We start from the raw sequence: 22743 nt of genomic DNA on the forward strand, positions 1-22743 counted from the left end.
CGAAAAGAAAAGAAAGAGAGAAAAGCATTTACCTCTGTTTGGTGAAGTTGAAAGAGAGGATTATAAGACCTACAAAACAAAACAAAAAGTTGAGAAAAGAATTAGTAATACAAAACCCTAAAAGTGTGAATATCATGGATACACAAGGAGGTTTAAGCCTTATGCATATGGAGGTTTAAGTATAAGCCTCTTATGCATAAGAGGCCTCTTATGCTTATGCATAAGAAAGAGAGAGAATATCATGGATACACAAGGAGGTTTAAGCCTTATGCATATGGAGGTTTAAGTATAAGCCTCTTATGCATAGGCTTATGCATAAGAAAGAGAGAGAAAGAGAGAGAGAGAGAAGATAATACCATTCAAAAATTTTAAACATAAGAAGCTTATGCATTGGAGAGAGAGAAAGAGAGAGTTAAGAGAATACCAATCAAAAACCCTAATTCTAAACATACCATTCAAACCAGGAATATATGAAGAGGTGGGAGAGACAAGTGGGATAGAGATTACCTTGTGAGGAATCGTCCTTGGGAGGAGACTTGAGAGGAGACTTTGTGAGAGGAGAGGACAAAGGGTGAGGTGCAGCCATCATGAGGAAGAGGTACAGCAGCACAAGGAGCAAAGGAGAGGGAAGCGAAAATAGTTGCGACGTTGATGCACGGGCAGGATTATATAATTTTTTTTTACAAAGCGTGTCTATATGTGCGTCTATATCAATATAGACACGCTTATAGACGCACCTATAGACGTGAGTATAGATGCATCTATAAAAGCAAGTATAGACGTGCATAAATAGTTACGTAAACCTTGCCAAATCTCAAATTCGCCCATGGCCCCTCTCTCTAGCTTGCGCATCTATGTTCTCATTCTCTTGTAGTGCAAGAACCCAGTTTATTATACAAGGACGAAGCACATAGAGGTGCTCTATTACTTCATACGAGAGAAGGTGTTGTGAGTGGTGAGACTCATTTGGAGTATGTGAAGACAAATGAGTAGGTGGCCAACATATTCATGAAGGCTCTCAGGAAAGAGACGCTCCAGTAATTCCGAGAGGCACTTGGGATTCATCATGTGCAAGCTCATTTTGAGCTTGAGGGAGAGTGTTTAGAATCCAGCTTTACATTATCTAGAGGTGGTGGTTCCATAACGCAAAGACTAACTTGTGTTTTTGTGTGATTGATGCAAGTATAGCTTGATCTCCCTCAAGTCAAAGTACCCAACACGATGATTGGAATCTACACTTTGTAAACAACTATATGAACCACTATATCATGTTCTTTGCTTCACCAATTTATCACATGTACAACCCTCACTTTAAATTTATATATTGATACAATTATAGCTCACTAAATTATGAATCTATTTCATGTCTCAATTTTTGTGGTGTGATTTAATGGGTTTGAAATTACTACGCGCGTGCGCACACACACACACACACACATAGATGGGAGTGCCAAAAAAATCTATAGCAAAATCTCTCTCTCTCTCTCTCTCTCTCTCTCTCTCTCACACACACACACACACACACATGGGAGTGCGAAAAAATCTATAGCAAAATCTCTCTCTCTCTCTCACACACACACACGCGCGTGCACGCGCACACACACACACACACACAAACGTGCGCGCACACACACACACACACAAATAGAGTGCCACTTTTGGCTACTAGCATTTGGTCATTTTGAGGCCTACCATGACCCCAAACTGTAGTCTTGTGCATGTGTGCCGGTGTGGCATGTTTGCGGGCAATTTTCATTCTTTTCGTGTGTGTGTGGGGGGGGGGGCAATGTTTCTTCTTGTGTGCTTTTCCTATCTAATACCATCTACATCCATCATATCTATAAACTTTCTTCCTACAAAAACACGAGGATTGGCATTCAGACATGTCTCATCTTGCACTCCTTTTGCAATATCCCTCCCTACACTCTATGAGTTCTCTAAGCAATCAATCCCCGCCTTTGAGTTTAAAATGTCATGGCAACCTCTACTAGTTCCTTGCGCATGGTGCAACACTATAACATTCATACCGTAGGAGGGAGGGAGAACCAGCTTGTGGAAAGCCATCAACTTTCACATGATTTCAATCTAATGATGTGAAGGCATGGCCTTTCACACACACACACACACACACACACAACTTCTGAACCCACATGACGAATAGGAAGGGGTGCTACAAGTGGTTTGGTAAGGTTGCAAGTGGTTTGAGGAGGAGTGTTGATATTTTTGTTGGTTTTCCATACCAAATGGTAGGAAGTTCTCTTAATTTGAAACTTCATCAATTCTCGAGCACAAATTTTGGGTTTTTCCAAGTTCTAAAAGTGATGTGGTGCTTTGGAATGAGTTAGGTAAACCTTTCTTTTGTACATGAAGATTGTTTCCCCAATAAGAAACTTATGAAAAGAAAGCCGCGGACAATGGAGCAGCATCCAACGACAATGAAGGGTCTCCAGCATGAACTGATAAAACATAGGTGTGACATCTTTCTTTCTTTCTCTTCAACTCATCCTCCTTGTCTTGTCGACCTCGCCTCTATCATATAGAGGCTTCTACATTAAAAAGTGGAAATCATTGCTCAAAAGTAATCTATTTTCCACGTCTTAACTTTAAGGATGATTATCAATGGAGCTGTAGCTTGGTGGTTTAGAAGTCTGTGTGAGTGTGAGAGTGCCCCATGAATAGCTCCCAAGATATCTTTCCCAATTTAAAGTCTACTTTTTTAAAAAAGGATGATCTAATGAGATAACTGGGATTCACATAGGAATTTGTACAAGTTGTCGAGATCTATAATTGAACTAACTCATTTCCCGTCTTGAAAATTTAAGGCTACATGTAATAGTAACCGAGATTTCCAAAGTTCAGTTGAGAAATTTACACTATGAACCGGGTTAGTGCTGACGAAAAACCGCTCTTTAGTGTATTTTATCAAGGCAAACTTTGGATCTAAAGGAAAAAATATTTGTCTAATCCTTTTTCAAAAAGGAGAAAATTTGATCCTAAAACTTGATACTCACGGTAGGACAAAAGTCTTCCCTTTTTTTTCGAGGGTTATGCATGAGTATGTCCTTATTTTAAAGGACATAAAATATATATAGTATATAATACTATATACCCAAGTTCTAGCCGTTGCAAGACCCCACACCCCTGGTAAGAGGAGAAGCCGCTGTCCTTTTGTTGGGTTACCGGGTTGTGTGAGCAATGATGATAATCATAGGTTTTTGCAAACAAATTTCAAAAGCTTCCAAGGCATATAATTTTGGAATGGTGACTAGTCATCTAGTGAAAAGCAAAATACTGTATGGCTGTAAACTTGAGAAGAAGAAGAATCACTTTAGCCTTGATAGCTCTGAGAATTTCGGTCATATTTTCTTGGTGTGCAGTTTGGCAGGGGTGACCACGAGTAGCCATTCATAAGAGGGAGCGGGGGGGGGCTACCATGACCCCAATCTGTAGTCTTGTGCATGTGTGTCAGTGTGGCATGTTTGTAGGCAATTTTCATTCTTTTCGTGTGTGTGTGGGGGGGGGGGGAGGGGGGGGGAGATGTTGCTTCTTGTCTGCTTTTCCTATCTAATACCATCTACATCCATCATATCTATAAACTTTCTTCCTACAAAAACACGAGGATTGACATTCAGACATGTCTCATCTTGCACTCCTTTTGCAATATCCCTCCCTACACTATGATTTCTCTAAGCAATCAATCCCCGTCTTTGAGTTTAAAATGTCATGGCCACCTCTACTAGTTCCTTGCGCATGATGCAACATTATAACATTCATACCGTAGGAGGGAGGGAGAACCAGCTTGTGGAAAGCCATCAACTTTCACATGATTTCAATCTAATGACGTGAAGGCATGGCCTTTCACACACACACACACACACACACACACACACAACTTCTGAACCCACATGACGAATAGGAAGGGGTGCTACAAGTGGTTTTGTAAGGTTGCAAGTGGTTTGAGGAGGACCACCAAACACCGAGTGTTGATATTTTTGTTGATACCAAATGGCAAGAAGTTATCTCAATTTGAAACTTCATCAATTCTCGAGCACAAATTTTGGGTTTTTCCAGGTTCTAAAAGTGATGTGGTGCTTTGGAATGAGTTAGGTAAACCTTTCTTTTGTACATGTAGATTGTTTCCCCAATAAGAAACTTATGAAAAGAAAGCCGCGGACAATGGAGCAGCATCCAACGACAATGAAGGGTCTCAAACATGAAATGATAAAACATAGGTGTGACATCTTTCTTTCTTTCTCTTCAACTCATCCTCCTTGTCTTGTCGACCTCGCCTCTATCATATAGAGGCTTCCACATTAAAAAGTGGAAATCATTGCTCAAAAGTAATCTATTTTCCACGTCTTAACTTTAAAGATGATTATCAATGGAGCTGTAGCTTGATGTCTGCGTGAGTGTGAGAGTGCCCCATGAATAGCTCCCAAGATATCATTCCCAATTTAAAGTCTACTTTTAAAAAAGGATGATCTAATGAGATAACCGGGATTCACATAGGAATTTGTAAAAGTTGTCGAGATCTATAATTGAACTAACTCATTTCCCGTCTTGAAAATTAAAGGCTACATGTAATAGTAACCGAGATTTCCAAAGTTCAGTTGAGAAATTTACACTATAAACCGGGTTAGTGCTCACTAAAAACCGCCCTTTAGTGTATTTTATCAAGGCAAAGTTTGGATCTAAAGGAAAAAACATTTGTCTAATCGTTTTTCAAAAAGGAGAAAATTTGATCCTAAAACTTGATACTCACGGTACGACAAAAGTCTTCCCTTTTTTTCAAGGGTTATGCATGAGTATGTCCTTATTTTAATGGACATAAAATATATATAGTATATATTATATACCCAAGTTCTAGCCGTTGCAAGGCCCCACCGCCCCCCAGGTAAGAGGAGACGCCGCTATCCTTTTGGGTTACCGGGTTGTGTGAGCAATGATGATAATCATAGGTTTTATTGCAAACAAATTTCAAAAGCTTCCAAGGCATATAATTTTGGAATGGTCTAGTGAAAAGCAAAATATTGTATGGCTGTAAACTTGAAAAGAAGAAGAATCACTTTGGCCTTGATAGCTCTGAGAATTTCGGTCATATTTTCTTGGTGTGCAGTTCGGCAGGGGTGACCACGAGTGGCCATTCATAAGAGGGAGCGGGGCTTTAAGGCAAAAAAATTTGGCAAGCTTTGCGTGGCAAGTTGTGGCAACAACGGTTTACCATGGCAACAACAAAAGGTGGGGGGTGGTGTAAACAGGACTCTTTGACCATGGTCAAAGCCTGGTTAACGTGAAGCCCGAGGCACTAACGTTAACCTGACTGCTGAAACGGGACGGTTACAGGCTAAGGCTAGTCGACACCAGAGGGGGGCCTGCTGCTTAATCGTTTCATGAGTCTCTATCTCTTCTCTCTCTCTCTCTCTCTCCCTTGCTCTGTCTTCTGCAGACGCAACAGAAGCAGCAGGAAGCAGCAGACTAGGTAGGCAGTTTCCCCACCCACACACACAAGCACAATGTGTAATATTAGCCTATTTTTGCGCCTGATCCCATCTTACCACCCTTTCTCCTGCTGCTTCCACAACGCATGATAAGCTGCAGGCCACGTTCGCTTCCTGCGTCTGAGCGAGGCGAGGCGAGTTCACTCGAAATTGAACTTCAGTCACTTTCATCAAGCTTTTCTGTGAGGCAATTCCCTGAAGGAGCCACCACCTTATCAGGCGTGTATAACTTGCACCACACCTGAATTAGGAGCAGTATGTAGCTGGATAATTGATGTTGTTCATCATCAGAGCGATCGGCTATAAGCATCATCAATTAACAGGTACACGCTGTAGCTGCAGTAGGAGCAGCAGCAGCAATGTTTTGGCCGTGATATGTGATATATTAATGGCAGACCAACCAAGCAGTAGTTCGGCCCTGCAGGTGGTTGCGCCAGCTGTTAACGAGGGGGGCGGAGGCGGAGCTGGGGGAGGGGGAGGAGGAGGGGCTCTGCATGTTGAAGCTGGGAGTATCGTAAGGGTAACTGGACGCTCCATGAGACAGTGGTGCTCATTGCGGCCAAGAAGATGGATGACGAGAGGAGCCTGAAGGGCGGAGACAGGGAGAGGAACAGGACCGCAGAGCTGCGGTGGAAGTGAATCGAGAACTACTGCTGGAGGAACGGGTGCCACAGGAACCAGAATCAGTGCAACGACAAGTGGGATAACCTGCTACGCGACTACAAGAAAGTCAGGGACTACGAGATGAGGGCTCATGCCCAGCAGCAGCAGCAACAACAACACCAACAGCAAGCTAGTGTGGAGACGGTGGACCATCATCATCATCACCAGCTGGGCGCTCCTCCTGCAGGAGGGAGCTCTTCTGGTGGTGGTGGTGGAGCTGCAATCCAAGGTCAGGGGCAGGGGCAGGGGTATCAGTCAGCCAGTTACTGGCTCCTCGAGAAACACGAGCGCAAAGAGAAAGGTTTGCCTTAACCTTCTGTTCCAAGTCTACGAAACGCTGCACGAGGTTGTAGACAAACGGTACCCGCCTCGACTCCCTCATCCTCACGGGCCTCATCCTCACCCACCACCACCACCACCGCCACCTGCTGCTGCTGCTCTAGCGCAATTGCCACTGCCACCTCCACCTCCACCTTCACCTCCCCCTCCCCCGCCCGCTCCGCCACTTATACCACCTCATCAGGCGCACCAGCACCAGCACCAACATCAAGAGCACATAAATATTTAAGGCGGCTCCATATTAGACAAGGCGAGTAGCAGTATGCAGCAGCAGCCTCCTCATCATCAGCCAATTACACTCGCAGCTGCTCAAAGCAGCGCCGCCCCCACCGCCAGTACCCAGCCGATGCAAGGACATCCCTCGTCAGGTAACCAGTTACTCATCAGTACGCATAAACCTGTTTGTCATGTAGCCGTCTTTTGTATGGGCCTTCACAATCCATCATTGTGGCACTCTTAGTAGGCACCCGTTACTGTGCTCATCATCCCTCAACACTAAAGGGCACGGGACACTGGGGAAGCCAAAGATTTGGGATCGAGGGTGGGAAAGTGGGGGGACGCTGGCGGCTTCAATCTGGGCCGTCGGATGCAGTGAACTCGGGTAGCAACTGGTGAACTCGGGTTTCGGCTGAGCTGGCGCCCCAAATCGAAATTTAAAATAAACTCAATAGCCACGTTGGCTTGACGTGGAGGGCAGGCTTCTCCAGCGTGGCTTGCAAAAGGGCAGAATTTCAAATTTGTATGATGACGTCGTAGAGCATGTGTTGCATGTGTTCTGTAAAATCACCACGGCTATGGAAAGCTCTTCTCAGGAATCACTCAGATTGATTCCAGATTTAAACCAGGTACACACACACACAAAAACTCACACTTGCCAATCAACAGGCTCTCTCTCTCTCTCTCTCTCTCTCTCTCTCTCTCTCTGTGAAGAGCCCCTTACTTAGGTTGATTTTGGATTTAAACCATGCACACACACACTGGATTTAAACCATGCACACACTGGAATCCAACGAGTGACACAAGTGACTTCGCGGTGCCATGGCAGGCTAATTGGAATGCATCAAATGAGGCTGATTGGAATGCATCCAATGACACAAATCAGTTCATATTGGATGAGTATTTAGATAATACAACAAGTAGTGACACTACATCAAGTGACGACGCAGATGTATGTGACCTCTTCCAAGATGATAATGAGGGTGTTTTTCCAAGTTCATGGAGTACACCTAGGCTTGATTCATGGGGGGCATTGGATCCATTTACATATACATCAAGCTTTTTTTTCTCTTTCGATGAGAAGAGCTTCTCCTTAATGGAGAAAGATCTTAGAGGAGCTCTCACAGTGACGCTTCCAACATTAAAAGCACACGATGCAAGAGACTTGTTGGATTTGAAGAGGTGGAAAAGAATAAGAGAAGAGCTTTGTTTCAGCCCGCTTCACCTTTGCCTATGTTCGAAATCAACAGGATTGAAAATAGCATACATTGAAGATTGGGAGCGTATTGTCATGGCAGCCCATCGTCCTCTTGAGCATGGTGTTCATCATGGTGTGAATGCCACTATCAATGCAATCAAGGCAGAATGGTGCACCGACAAGAGGAGGCATGGAATTTCTCTTGACTATGTGAAAGATAGGATTATCGCTTGCGGCTGCCTGCTTACTGAGGTCGGGGAACAGACCCCTACGAGCAAAAAGACCATAGCTCCAGCATCAACAATTGTCACAACTAAGTCTCAAGTCAATCAAGAGTTGACCAACATCATGATCAAGCACCAAACAAAGCTAGTATTACTTCGATCCACAAAGAAGCATGGACCATCCAAGTGGGTGCAAGAGTACATGTGCCATAGGGCAGGAAATATTGCTCGGAGAGGTGCTAACAAGAGAAGATTGCGGAGGTCCAAGAGGTGTGGGTGTCCCTTTAAGGTGGTCTTGCAGCACTCTCATGACACAGAGAAGGTGACCATGCTAGTTCATGATGTTCACGAGGGACATATACCAGGCTCACGTGTTGACCTCTATTACTTGCCCGTGCACCCACGTGTGATTGCTTGTTGCATGGATGACTTGTTCGACGTAGGGACATGTCGTCATGTGGCAAAAATGTCTACATCAAAAGAAAGATTTCACATACAGAATGCCTTGCCATTAGATCGTGTAATCTTTCGCTTCTTCATGATACCAAAAGAGGTGCAAATGATGTCATATCAAATGCGCACACAAGGTACTTTGCTTTGCTTTACCAACAATTCTCCTTGTAACTTTTGGTTGTTTTATACTTCTAATCTGCCTCTCTATCCTTGTAGGAAGATGTACAAACAATGATTGGGCTGCGATGTTTGGAGAGGCTCTTCGTTTGCAAGAACAGAACAAGGTTCTTTATGTTCAACTTTACAGCCAACGTTCTTTATGTTTGAAGCTCTTTCCCCTATTCTTGCCTCTTTATTCATCATGATTTCTTTGTAGGTTCTTTATGTTCAACCTTATAACCCACAAGCCTCTGATGAAAGTAAACGACCCTTTGTCCTCATCATTCAAGATGAGTGGATGCTACAAATTGCTCTTCGTTTCTCACGACACAACACTTGGGCAGTAGATAGCACATTCAAGACAAATGTCTTTGGTTTGCCCCTGTATGCTGCAGTTTTGCCCAACCAAAATGGCATGGGTATTCCAATATGGCTCATGCTATGCACTAATGACATCGGCACTAACCAAGAAAGTGTAGCCTTGGAGTTGACCTTCAAGATGATCTTCACAAGGTTGCATGGAGTTCGTCCGACGGCTATTATCATCGACAAAAACCAGCAAGAGTTGGAAGCCATTATGAAGATTGTTGATGTAGACCCCTATTGCTGGACACAAGATGAAGAAGGGAGACGACACCAAATTGCATGCCATGTCTTGCTATGCTGGTTTCATGTTAAGAAGGCATGGGTAGAGAACCTCCTACCGCAAGTAAGTCACCTTTTAAAAGCTAGATCCATTCTATTGTGCATATCATTATCAGGTGGTATGTATATTCATTTTATTTTGGCTGTGTAGGTTCCAAAAGAGAAGCGAGATGATGTGTATAGTTCCTTGTCAAATCTAATGCAAATGGCAAGTGAAGAGGCATTTGAAGAGAGATACCAAGAGCTCTTGCAGAGATATTCAGCGTATATCAATGTTCAACGATACATCTCGAATGGATGGTGTGCCACCACATGCATGTGGCGGAGAAGGTGGCCAAAGTTTGGGCGTCTATTTTCACATGGAAATGTGGATACAACAAACTTGGTCGAGAGGCTCTGGCAATACATCAAGTACACTCTTCTTGATGCAAAGATAAATAGATCAATTCTAGTTCTGTTACATGCTATTGCAGGGGATTCTCTAACGGGCACTTACATCGGCGGAACGCTACTTGAGTTCTTTAAGAACAAACAAGAAATAGGTAATGACCTCTTTTTTTCTCTTGTGGCTTGTCCCCCCTTTGTTGCTTGACACTCATGAAGAAAAGGTGTCGTGATACTAACCAGCTTTACGTACTTTTCAGCTGATTCTCAACGTTTTAGTATTCATGGATCAAGCAAGAGTCATACGTCCAGATTAGCAGCAGGTGAAGAAATCTTGAGAAGATTTGAGGCTAGTTCGTCCACCCTTCAAGTGATTGATGAGTCCACTTTGCTATTCAAAATCTTGAGTATGTCTTCATCTTCGCAATGGTATCATGTCAGTGTTCAGTCCAACTATTGCGATTGTCCAAGTTGGGGATCTGATTGTAAGCATCTTTATGGAATCCGCCTAATAATTCAACATCATTTTCCACATCTACATGCCATTTTCCCTGTCCTTGATAGTCTTCATTCTCTAAGTCAAATGGACGAGGACATTGATGTTGGGCTAAGTGAGCAGGACATGCCAGATAACATAAAGAGTGGTGAGTGCAAGGTTGTCAACATCAATGAGCAGATAGCTTGCTGCATTCAAGACATGAAAAGGGTTCTACATGTTTTGGAAGAGAATCTATCAGCATGTGACACCAAGTTGAAAGAAGCAATACTCCAGCAATTGAGCATCTCACAGAATAATATTTCAGCTTTGATTATCCCAAAGGAGATTGATTTGCCAATGAGGGGGTCCATCAAACAAATCCAAGCTCATGTTACGCTTACTCGGCTTGGTCACGGGAGACCGCATGAAGTAGCTACAACCGTATGTGATCAAGAGATAGCCTGCTCGCCTCCAACAAAACGTGCTTGTATGACAGGGGTCTTGAGACGTAAGCATCAACGTGGCAGGAGTCGGGTGCGGTTTGACAAGAGACCTCGCATATTTTGTCACCATTGCTGTAGTAAAACTCTCCTAGTTGATCCTATACAAAGTCACTCGTGCCATACATGCCACGCGCTCCTTCCCCTTTCAAGTAGACATGCCCCAGTTGGTTCAGAGGCTCCTCTTATTAACCGAGCTGTTAACCTCTACAACAACCTTTGCATTGAAAAGGGACTACTCATCTCATGTATGTATGGGTCACTTGAAGATGAGGAGAGGCACTTCACTATGCATTTATCTAATGGTTCAGTACTCGAGAAGGTCCTTGCATCCGAGCAAAGGATAATACTTGTATATTAATAATGCAGATGTATTCAACTTGTACATTATATCATTTTGGAACAAGTGAGGAGATTTTTTGTCCATTTTGGTATAACCTGCTGCTCTAAAAACCAAATGTATATGCTTATTTTGGATCAGCTGGAGACTCAATGTTTTGTAAATTTGTATGTATGTTGTTTCTGTGAAGGGAATTCATGTTCAGTATAGCTTGATATAACTTGCTGCTCCAAAAACCATATGTGTCTGCTCATTATGGATCAGTCAAGAAAACGACGCTCAATTTGTGTTATGTTTTTTGACCATAGCTGATTTATACAGCCCTTGGGCATGTAATGCAAGACTAGATTCATGCAATCTTGTCCGAGCTTCTCTCTTTTTTTGTGTGCTCTTAAAACTGTATATACTTTTTGCATGGGTACACAATGTGGGTTAGAACTTAGTTTTACTTGGGTTGACAGACAGACAGCAGTTATTTCAAAAGCTGGTGGTTTTGGTACCACGAGACCCTGCAGCAGAAGTCAGTTTATTTGCAACAGGTGGGATCAAGAGCGGGAGGCCTGGTTCTCGTTGGGAGAGGGCGGATGGAAGAGGGAGTTTTGATAATCAGCTATGAAACTTTTATGCTTGGCGTATGAGTGTTGTGGCTTTCCCTGCATATTATGTCGCATGGTCACTGTATTGATCTGTCACATCAACTCATTTCATGACTGACATGTCAAGAGGTAGTAGTTCCAACTGTTCAGTTGTTATGCTATTGTAGGGGATGGCCAACCGGCTGTATGACACGTTACCCAACCTACAGCTGCCCGACCAGCTGCTCAACCCTCCAGACTAGTCAAAATGCATCCAGATCTGTCCCTACACGGCTTCCCAGCTGCCAGGCTTAGGTGTCTTGCCTGTGTGCTATCTACTTGCAATGTCCAATGCTTGACACCAAGACTGTTTGGAGTTTGCACATGTACAATAGGCTAGTCAAAATGCGTCCAAATCTGTCCCTACAAGGCTGCCCAACTGCCAAGCTTAGGTGTCTTGCCTGTGTGCCCTCTACTTGCATAGTCCAATGCTTTACACTTGGCCTAGTAAGCATCCTAAACATCTATACGTATGTCAACTCCAAGTGGGTTACAATCCTGTGTGCTATCTACTTGCAATGTCCAATGCTTTACACTTGACCTAGAAAGCGTCCTAAACATCTATACGTATGTCAACTCCAAGTGGGTTACAAGACTGTGTGGAGTTAGCATGTACAATAGGCTGGATCTTGCTGCTCGGAATAGGTCTTGCCAGAACAGCTGTGTACAAGGCAGGGCTCTAGAATACCCTGGCAAAACACTTGCCTGCGTCCATCTAACTTGAAGAAGAGTGCTAATGTCTTGGATTGATGCCATGCCGATGCTCTTGCTAATGTTGGGTGGCTGGAAATCTAATGCCTTGGCTGGGAAGAGGCAGGGCCTTTAAATAGGGCAATTTTCTGCACCCTTCTGCTTATCAGCCTGGCCAGCCTGCTGTATGACCTGTTACCAACCTTCAAGCTGCTCAACTGCTGCAGACTAGTTAAAATGCGTCCAAAGTACCATCCCTTTCATCTGCAACCTCTGGAGCTCCATCAAGGCATCAATGATGCTTCTCCAACAAAATTTCGTCTTCTTGATACTGACTGGACTACACACATCTGTTGATACCAATGTTGATGCACCCAATGTTACTGAGCTTGACTGATATCCTTTGCTCTTGACTGTCCGAAGAAGATCCCTTGCTTTGAGCTGACCTTAGCTCCGAACTGCCTTGGGATGAACTGTATTCCAGGCGGCCCATGGCTCTAGCATGTCTTAGGACGAACCCTAGCTTTGATGTGCCTTAGGGCGAACCTGATGCTTTGATATTTTGATACTAATGTCTTGTGCAACATGGCCTTGCTCTACAATTTCACACGCAGAAGCCTTGATACTCATTTCTCATGCAACATAGCTTCCTCTGCTCTGATACAATGTCACATGTGGAAGCATTATACATACATAGCTGGATTGTGCATACTGTGGTGTGTAAAAACCAGACAACATTGGGTCCCAATACCCGCTGAAGGGCCCCCACCTTTCATTGTATGGAGCTTTATTATGAAGCTGAAATATCCTTGACCTGAGATAACTTCCTCCCTGCCGAGCTGAAAATAAGCATGTATACCTAGACTAGTCACTAAAAAATAGGATGCTCCAAAGTTCAAACAGGTCCTTAGCGGAACAATGCCTGCTGAGCAGGGCTTTGCAATACCCTGTTTTGTCAGATCTGAGACAAATGCCATCTACCTTAAAGAAGAGCCCTGATGTCTTGGATGATGCCATGCTAGATGTTGCTGCTATTGCTCTCTGGACCTGTCTCCAAGCTAAGAATCAGATGCCTTGGTTGAGAAGAGGTGTGGCCTTTAAATAGGTAAATTTTCTGCCCCTTCTGCTGGTCCGCCTGGTTTCCCTGCTGTACGACCTGCCCGACTGCTCCAGACCTGTCCAAACACCTCCAAATCTGTCCCAGATGGGCTGCCCAGCTGTGATTGCCTGTGGCCCATTTACCTGTGTCTGGTGCATGGCACTTGCCTAATAAGCATCCTAAACATTCTACATAATAAGCATCCTAAACATTCTACATGCATCAACTCCAAGTGGGCTAACAACTGTGCGCGGTTACTGCATGTACTTAGCCTGGCCTACCCTGATGGCAAGTGGCGACTTGTCCCTGGACTGGAGATCACAAAATGCACAGTTCACATCACTAACCAAAACATGCAATTTCTGGAACTGTCATGTCACCATGCCACCCAAGTGCGGGGTGCACGTGACACCATGTCCCTGTATACGGGCCCAGGTGGCCAAAAGAGTATAAACGATGTCACTCCATATACTGCAAATACACTGAGTGTCATAAACAAATACCCTTAAAGGCCTCTGAGCATCTAGTCTTCCGGATATGCAACGACGTGATACTAGCAATAATCTCCGGTGGTATCCCATCATGTCAATGTTCCATCTGCTGGCCGACAGAGACCTGGTCCACCACAATACCTTCCATGCCTATGACAGCTAATGAAGCTCTAGAATCAAGTCTTTTATCTGCTGCTGCAAATCAAGGATAAGCATAGGGATTAGCATGTCCATGTGCATGCACACGACGTTCCCTTCTGCTAAACTTGCTGATGGGATTCCAACTTTTGACCTAACTAGAGAAGTTATTTGGTCCCAAGAGCAGAAGTCAGTTTATTTGCAACAGGTGGGATCAAGAGCGGGAGGCCTGGTTCTCGTTGGGAGAGGGCGGATGGAAGAGGGAGTTTTGATAATCAGCTATGAAACTTTTATGCTTGGCGTATGAGTGTTGTGGCTTTCCCTGCATATTATGTCGCATGGTCACTGTATTGATCCGTCACATCAACTCATTTCATGACTGACATGTCAAGAGGTAGTAGTTCCAACTGTTCAGTTGTTATGCTATTGTAGGGGATGGTCAGATCCGTCAATGTCTAGGGTCATGAGAAACCTCATCATTGCTGGTGCGTAAGCCGCCTTTCTACCAGCCAGGCACAATTCTCAATCAAGCTTTATAGTTTGAATGCAATGAACATGTTAATCTTTTTGTCACCCAAATTATGAACACTTTCAATACTATAAAAAGATTAAGATCATTTTACTAATAGCTTGATATTAGAAGGTAAAAAAGTGATCATATACTTTTATGGCTGCATCGGTAGAGCAAGATCTCTCTCTCTCTCTCTCTCTCTCTCTCTCTCTCTCTCATCATATACTTTTATGGCTGCATCGGTAGAGCAAGATCTCTCTCTATATCTCTCTCTCTCTCTCTCTCTCTCTCTCTCTCTATGTGCACCAGGACTAGCTTGAGAGTTTACACGTCCCACACAATCTACAAACAGAGACCATATCCAAAACGTGGAAGCACTTTGGCTCCTTACAATGCATGTTGGAGTGTCATTATACTCGATCTTCTCACCATCATGTTGCGGAACTAAACTAAACGCCAAATAGCAAAGTTGAAAAAGGAACCAACGGAAGCATATTTGTTGATAGACAATTTACATCGGAACCAAAACAAATTATATTGAGAAGCTAAAAAATATCATGTATTTCATGTGAATTGGCTGATACAAAACATCCTTAGATGCCAAATATGTTTATAAAGATGTTCATAAGAAGTGTGTTGCCCACGACAAGCCAAAAACACCGCTTCAAAATCACATAGCTGGTGCCAAAAATAGAGGTTGCTGCTCCAAAAAGCATCTACATGCTTGTCGCTCGTGCAGGACTCCGCGTCATAAGTTTGCCACCCACCGATAAGCCATGTTACACTGCTCCAAAATCACATCGCTGGTGCGAGGTTGTCGCTCCTACAGTGCTCCAAAATCACATGGCTGGTCCTGCATCTACGTGCTTCTTGCTCGGATGTCACTGCTGCTCAAGACAGTAGACGTGTCACAATTCTTCCAAAACACTCATGCACCATGTGTGAAGCTCCATCCTAAGCGTGCATACATCTTCATGTTGAAACCACTGAGCTGTGAGCTGAAAAAAAGCAAAGCTGTAAGCGTAAATGAGCTTGCATGTTCTTCTTGAAGCAGCAAAGACGTAACACGAAGCAAGCACTTACCCAATTCTTGTCTACATTGTTTTGCAATATACCGGCAATGAGGTATCTCATAAACGCCATCACATAGAAGCCACAATCTGTGCTATTGTCCTGTTGCGGTACCTGCCCCAAATGATGCACATGTAACACCAACATTCAGCATGTAGAACATTCATAACAAATTCAACTCGCTGCTACCAACAAATCAACGTCACCTTCACCTTAACGATTTTTAGTTTCAGCTCTGTCTCGGGGTTGAACAAAGCACCTTGAAGGGTTGAATCAGCCACATGCGGTGCCAAGCATTTTAGAGCACTGTAATCAATCCAAACCAGAACCATGTCATGTGTCATGCATTGTATGAGTATACATGAACAAAACCAACATGGAAGAGAATTTCAATTTACATGAACAAACTATCCAAGCACTCCTCTGGATTTATTAGTCCCAATGAATCCATGTATAACAAATAGCTTTTGTTCCCTTTTAAAAGGGGCACCTCCTCGTTCTTGTTAACATACAGGGTAAAGAGGGACCAATGATTCCTATTGCACACAATAGCCAGCCATTAAAAGCGCACAAATTTGAGTGCCAAGTGGTATGTAAAAAAGCATAGCCAAAATTCTTTACCAATGAAGTGACCACACACACCTGCATACAACGGGAAAGAAACATAATTGAATGGCTGACATATCCATTTTCTCGAAGAAGCGGGTGAGGAAATTCTCCACGCACTTACGTGACATAGAATACCACAAAGAATCAGCCCAAAACACCTTCTCAAGAATGTCCAATGGCAACTTGTTCTCCATCAACCTGTGCATGCAAGGAGGGAATGAAAGTGCATCCATGTAAGTGCACTAAAATGTTTAAAGTGATACACTTACATCCCAAACAAGGTCATGGTCCTAGTGGATGCCTCATTAACAAACATTTCCCTCAAAAAGCTATCATCTACGCGCACAAAGGTTTTGGATCTCATGGAAACAAAGTCAATGTCAGCCCCGGAAGCTAACCTGCAAGGCAAAAGCCAAACAAAAAAAAATGCAGCAAACCACACAAGCTGAGACTATCATGACAATACATGGTTTTGATAAACTGACAATCGTGTAGAGCCTCTTACCTAGATCTCGCAACATTGCCCCTTGTTGCTACCAACCTCCCCTCCCCTTTCTCTGTAACAATAACCTTTTTGTTGGAGATCTCGAATATAAATTCCATATTGTTGTATGCTTCAGAAAAAGTCGGCGATGATACAATAATCGGTGTTTCTTCATTGCTACTTTGCTTTGCACGAGAAGTCCTAATAGGCAACTTTTTCCTTGAAACCTCAAACACCTACACAATGGCAAGAAAACAATGCATTCACCCATTGAGTCCCTTTAGGACATAACAAACTCCAGGGTTGAATTAGCTGCACTTACCTGGCCCATGCAAGTAAAGAGAAGAGTGAACTAACAATGTAGGCAGCAACATGAAAAGCTTTAACAACTCGGCATAAAGGATATTGGAATCTCTTACGTTCTTTTGAGTGTTGTCCTTCTTTCTTGTATTCACGCATGGCCCAACACCCTCATGGGCTCCGGAATCCTGCAACAAACAAGAACAGGGCCCATGCAAGTAAAGAGAAGAGTGAACCAACAATGTAGAAGAACATGAAAAGCTTTAACAACCCGGCATAAAGGATATTAGAATCTCTTACGTTCTTTTGAGTGTTGTCCTTCTTTCTTGTATTCACGCATGGCCTAACACTCTCATGGGTTCCGGAATCCTGCAACAAACAAGAAGATGGCCATGGCCCAAACGATCTCAAAGTGTGAGGTGTATGGAGCCATGTTAGGCAGCGGCAAGGACTTGAACAAACTAGTGGGAAACCAAGATGATGTGACTCAGAGCAAGGAGATGAATGAAAAATATTAGAAAGCTTACGTTCTTCTTAGTGTTCTTCTTTTTTATATCCACACATGGCCCAACACCCTCACCGGTTCCAGAATCCTGCAGCAAGTAATAGCCATGCATAGTTGTATGCAATCTTTGCGCCACAAACATGACTCGAAATGAGGGGATAAGTGAAGGAGATTAGAAATCTTACCTTATTTTGAGTGTTACTCTTCTTTCTTGTATTCGTGCATGGCCCAACCTCATGGGTTCCGGAATCAAAATCCTGCAGCAAACAAGAAGCATGGGCCAAATGATCTCAAAGTGTGGGCATGTAGTGAGTGAACTTGTGAACTTGGCAACAGCAAAGAAACTTGACAAGCTATGAGTGAACTTTGCATGCAGCAAGAAAACATGCATCAAGTTAATAAACTTGGTAAGCTGTGATGACTGAACTTTGCATGCAACAACTAGACAACACTAAGATTGAATGTAAGCAAACTTGGCAGCAAACTAAGAAGAATGTAAGCTTACGTTCTTCTTAGTATTCTTCTTTTTTATATCCACACATGGCCCAACACCCTCACCGGTTCCAGAATCCTGCAGCAAGTAATAGCCATGCATAGTTGTATGCAATCTTTGCACCACAAACATGACTCGAAACGAGGGGATAAGTGAAGGAGATTAGAAATCTTACCTTATTTTGAGTGTTACTCTTCTTTCTTGTATTCGTGTATGGCCCAACCTCATGGGTTTCGGAATCAAAATCCTGCGGCAAACAAGAAGCATGGGCCAAATGATCTCAAAGGCCACGCATGTAGTGAGTGAACTTGTGAACTTGGCAACAGCAAAGAAACTTGACAAGCTATGAGTGAACTTTGCATGCAACAAGAAAACATGCATCAAGCTAATAAACTTGGTAAGCTGTGACTAAACTTTGCATGCAACAACTACACAACACTAAGATTGAATGTAAGCAAACTTGGCAGCAAACTAAGAAGAATGTAAGCTTACGTTAATCTTAGTGTTGTTCTTTTTTGTATCCATGCATAGCCCAACACCCTCCATGCAATAGCCATGCATAGTTGTATGCAATCTTTGCACCACAAACATGACTCGGAACGAGGGCATAAGTGAAGGAGATTGAAAAGCTTACGTTATTTTGAGTGTTGTTCTTCTTTCTTGTATTCGCGCATGGCTTAACCTCATGGGTTCCAGAATTAGAATCCTGCAACAAACAAGAAGCATGTCCAAATGATCTCAAGCTGTAGGGCATGTAGTGTTATGTATGTGAACTTGACATCAGCAAAGAAACTTGGCATGATGTGAATGAACTTGGCATGATGTGAATGAACTTGGCAAGGTGTGAGTCGTGGACAATGGCTAGTAGACACATTGCCAACTGTTCACCGACCCTTACATGCAACTATGAAGCCATGTTAGATTAGAAGACTTACGTTCTTCTTAGTGTTGTTCTCAAACTAAAGGGCATGTAGTGATTTGTATGTGAACTTGGCAGTACCAAAGAAACTTGGCATGATGTGAATGAACTTGGCATGATGTGAATGAACTAGCAAGGAAGGGATAAGTGTGAGGACACTAAGGAAGACGATAATGTTGTGAGCTAGTAGAAACATTGCACGTGCATTGATTGCATGCAAACTGTTCACCAACCGTTGCATGCAACCATGGAGCCATGTTAATGAAGTAGATAGAGAACTTAGCAAGATTAGAAGGCTTACATTCTTAGTGGTGGTGTTCTTTTCTGTATCCACACGTGACCCAACACCCTCATGTGTTCCAGAATCCTGCAGCATGCCCAAATGATCTCAAACTATAGGGCATGTGAGTTGTATGTGAACTTGGCAGCAGCAAAGAAACTTGGCATGATGTGAATAAACTTGGCATGATGTGAATGAAATTAGCAAGGTGTGAGCTAGTAGACACATTACACGTGCATTGATTGCATGCAAACTATTCACCAACCCTTGCATGCAACTATGGAGCCATGTTAGTGATGTAGAGAGAGAACTTAGCAAACTTTGAAAGCTTACATTGTTTTTAGTGTTGTCCTCCTTTTTTGTATCCACACATGGCCCAACACTCTCATGGGTTTCAGAATCCTGCAACAAATAATATCCATGCATAGTTACAAACAATCTTTGCACTCGTGAATTCGCATACTTACTTATGCCAAGAAGCCCACATGAGCATCGCTAGGCACTTTCAACATCACAAACATGACTCAAAACGAGGGGATGAGTGAAGGATATTGGAAAGCTTACGTTCTTTTGAGTGTTGTCCTTCTTTCTTGTATTCGCGCATGGTCCAACACTCTCATGGGTTCCAGAATCCTGCAACAAACAAAAGGTGTGAGGTGTATGTCAACTTGGGCAATGACTAGTAGACACATTGCATGTGCATTCATTGCAATTTGCTTACCAACCCTTGCATGCAACTATGGAGTCATGTTAGTGCTGCAGGGAGAGAACTTGGCAAGCTGTGAGTGAACTTTGCATTGAACAAGAAAACATGCATCTAGTTAATAAACTTAGCAAGCTGTGAGTGAACTCTGCATGCAACAAGTAAACCTGCATCAGGTTAATAAACTTGGCATGCTGCGAGTAGACCATGGAAATTAGGCAATGGAAAGGACTTGAACATATTGTAGGGGAAGACCGTGAGAGAATGGCTAGGCACTTTCAAGGCAGCCATGTTAGTGAAATAGAGATATGAATCAGAACGAGGGGATGAATGAAAAATATGACAAAGCTTACGTTCTTCTTAGTGTTGTGCTTCTTTGTTGTATCCGCACACGGCCCAACACCCTCATGGGTTCCAAAATCCTGCAATAAATAATAGCCATCCATAGTTGTAAGCCCAACAACCTCATGGGTTACGAAATCCTGCAAATACAGCCATGCCAAGTGATCTCAAAAATGTAAGAAGTGAAGTTGACATGTGGTGAATAAACTTGGCCTGCAGCAAGGAAACCATGCGTGTTGTATGTGAACTTGGGAAATAGCCATAGACTTCGACCGTGTATATGACCAAGAATACATATAAATTGTAATCTAATTCAAGAACCTAAAAAAATCAGGGCATTAACTTCTCTTAAGTACATCTAGGAGACTCAAAAAGGGGAAACCAACTCCTTGGTGATAGCTCTCCACCCCCAGGCCCATCCATAACTAACCATAAGGCCTAACGCAAGCATTTAATAAATGCATCCTTGAGAGTAGAGCGAGAAGGGCACACATGATGGGTATCCTTTAGTTGAAAACACATCTTCATGAGATGAAAACACTTCAAAATTAAACCTTTTAGCTTCTAGATGCAGCAAAGCTTACCTCTTTGGAGATATTCTCATCTATCCGAGCCTGGATTTTGGCAACTCGAGCCTCTGCTGTTGACATGTACTTGTCCATCTTATCTTTCACCCAGCTTGCTATGAAGTCCTCTTTTGATTTGTTCTTGAACTGACTACAAAGGTTATCCCATGCGCGCTCAGCCTGCATGTATTGAGAATGCTCATACTTTTGTCGATTGATCTGAAACTTTCTTTCTTTATCTTGCGATCTTTCGTATGCCTGTCTCTTCCACCTCTGAGCATACGGGTGTGGGAAAGCACGAGCTACTAAGTTGCTCTTCGGAGGACGACCAAGTGGCAGCTTGGGAATATCAACATCTAACCCATGAGCAAGCTTTAAGTGCCCAATCATACTCTTTCTCTTTTCTATGAAAGATTTAGCAAGGGGGCAAGTGTCACTTGCACGACATTGGCGCCCAACCCTCCCATCTGGCAATCGTACAATGGCATATGGCAAAATCTGATCTGTCCCCTCAGCCATCCCTTCCCCTTTAACATTAGATGGGCCCGCGTTTTCCTGCATTGAGGTTGTAGGCTTCATGAGCATGGTTTCCAACTTTTTTTTGGGCCTCTTATTGAGGCTATGTGGGGGCAAGATTTCCCCTGATGCAGCATCCAAGTTTTGTGGGGAGGGCGATTGCGGTGATGCTTGCTTTTCCTTTAGTCGAGGACTTCTTCGTTTGTCAAGTTGTGTAGACTCTAGAAACTCCATTGCTTGACCTTCGTTGCCACCTGTTTTGCTTCCTATGGCAGCCTTCTTCCTCCTATGCACTCGGCTTGCACTTGGTGCCATGCTTCTATAAAATTGTGTTGCAGGCTTGATGAAGAACCATACACCTTAGAAGGCGTTGCTGGGTGCTTGTTGCAATACCAACAAGCAGGAAAAACCTTTACAGCTTGATGAAGAGCCTTTGATGGCTAGCTTGATGAAGAGCCTTTGATTCTAGCTTAGAAGATCACCCATGCAAAAGCACAGCGTCGTCTCGCGGAGCCAAGCCTGCAATCGCAGCAAAGCGTGTAGAGAAAAACGCAGAGAGAAGCCTGGGCAAAATCAAATCTCTGAGATCTTTCTGGTATACGGGTACCCCTGCATGCACGGCTTTCCCCCGTGGCGCCCTTTTGCAAGCCACGCTGGAGAAGCCTGCCCTCCACGTCAAGCCAACGTGGCTATTGAGTTTATTTTAAATTTCGATTTGGGGCGCCAGCTCAGCCGAAACCCGAGTTCACCAGTTGCTACCCGAGTTCACTGCATCCGACGGCCCAGATTGAAGCCGCCAGCGTCCCCCCACTTTCCCACCCTCGATCCCAAATCTTTGGCTTCCCCAGTGTCCCGTGCCCTTTAGTGTTGAGGCTCATCATCAACATTAATTGTATATCCAAACTTTCCTTATTATTACATCACATATATAGACCCAGGGGGATCATCACGGTGGACCGTGGTCGTCTTTCTGTGCCTGGGCCCTCGATTCAAGTCTTTTATTTAGGCTCATTTTTGTGACACATTGCCCTACAAGAACATGTATGTAGTACGTACCTCAAGTGATGAGCGTTCCGTTAATTTCAAAAATTCTATCATTATATCGTTCTAGTTAATACGGAATTTTTGCTTTCAAAAGAGAAAAGCTAAAAAGGCGATTGTATGTTGTGATGCGAGAGATTGTGCAGAGCCGTCAGAGAGTTTGGAGAGCAAAGGAAGCGAGATTCCTCCATCCCGGCGAAGAGGCGGAAGGTCGGGTCTTCCAAGGGAGGAGGTGATGTGGAGGGCTTATGCT

General features: G+C 43.6%; 2 protein-coding genes across 4 annotated transcripts; one reads left to right on the forward strand and one right to left on the reverse strand.

Annotated features, from left to right (window-relative positions):
* The first annotated feature begins 7509 nt into the window (after positions 1–7509).
* LOC147614411 (uncharacterized) lies at positions 7510–11118 on the forward strand. The gene is made up of 5 exons (XM_086780346.1): positions 7510–8725; positions 8808–8875; positions 8968–9459; positions 9547–9937; positions 10040–11118. Exons 1-5 carry the CDS (start codon positions 7813–7815, stop codon positions 11116–11118), a joined length of 2943 nt encoding a protein of 980 aa, XP_086636472.1. The 5' UTR covers positions 7510–7812.
* A 4080-nt stretch (positions 11119–15198) lies between these two features.
* Positions 15199–22254, reverse strand: LOC147614412 (uncharacterized). 3 transcript variants are annotated; one of them, XR_015263114.1, is made up of 19 exons: positions 20952–22254; positions 20379–20447; positions 19887–19955; positions 19656–19724; positions 19344–19409; positions 18758–18829; positions 18299–18370; positions 18136–18201; positions 17816–17887; positions 17653–17718; positions 17426–17494; positions 17245–17313; positions 16847–17061; positions 16611–16739; positions 16375–16539; positions 16131–16268; positions 15992–16038; positions 15745–15846; positions 15199–15659 (listed from the first exon to the last, which is right to left on the reverse strand). XR_015263114.1 is itself a non-coding variant. In XM_086780955.1 (19 exons), exons 1-19 carry the CDS (start codon positions 21762–21764, stop codon positions 15570–15572), a joined length of 2505 nt encoding a protein of 834 aa, XP_086637081.1. In that variant the 5' UTR covers positions 21765–22254; the 3' UTR covers positions 15199–15569. The 3 variants fall into 3 exon arrangements, 2 of the variants coding, with proteins under 2 accessions (XP_086637081.1, XP_086637082.1); XM_086780955.1 differs by having other exon boundaries at positions 15945–16038; XM_086780956.1 differs by lacking the exon at positions 16611–16739 and having other exon boundaries at positions 15945–16038.
* Positions 22255–22743: the final 489 nt, after the last annotated feature.

This window comes from Cibotium barometz, chromosome 42, assembly GCF_041138505.1.
Source record: "Cibotium barometz isolate CiBa-2024 chromosome 42, ASM4113850v1, whole genome shotgun sequence".
Classification (NCBI taxonomy): domain Eukaryota; kingdom Viridiplantae; phylum Streptophyta; class Polypodiopsida; order Cyatheales; family Cibotiaceae; genus Cibotium; species Cibotium barometz.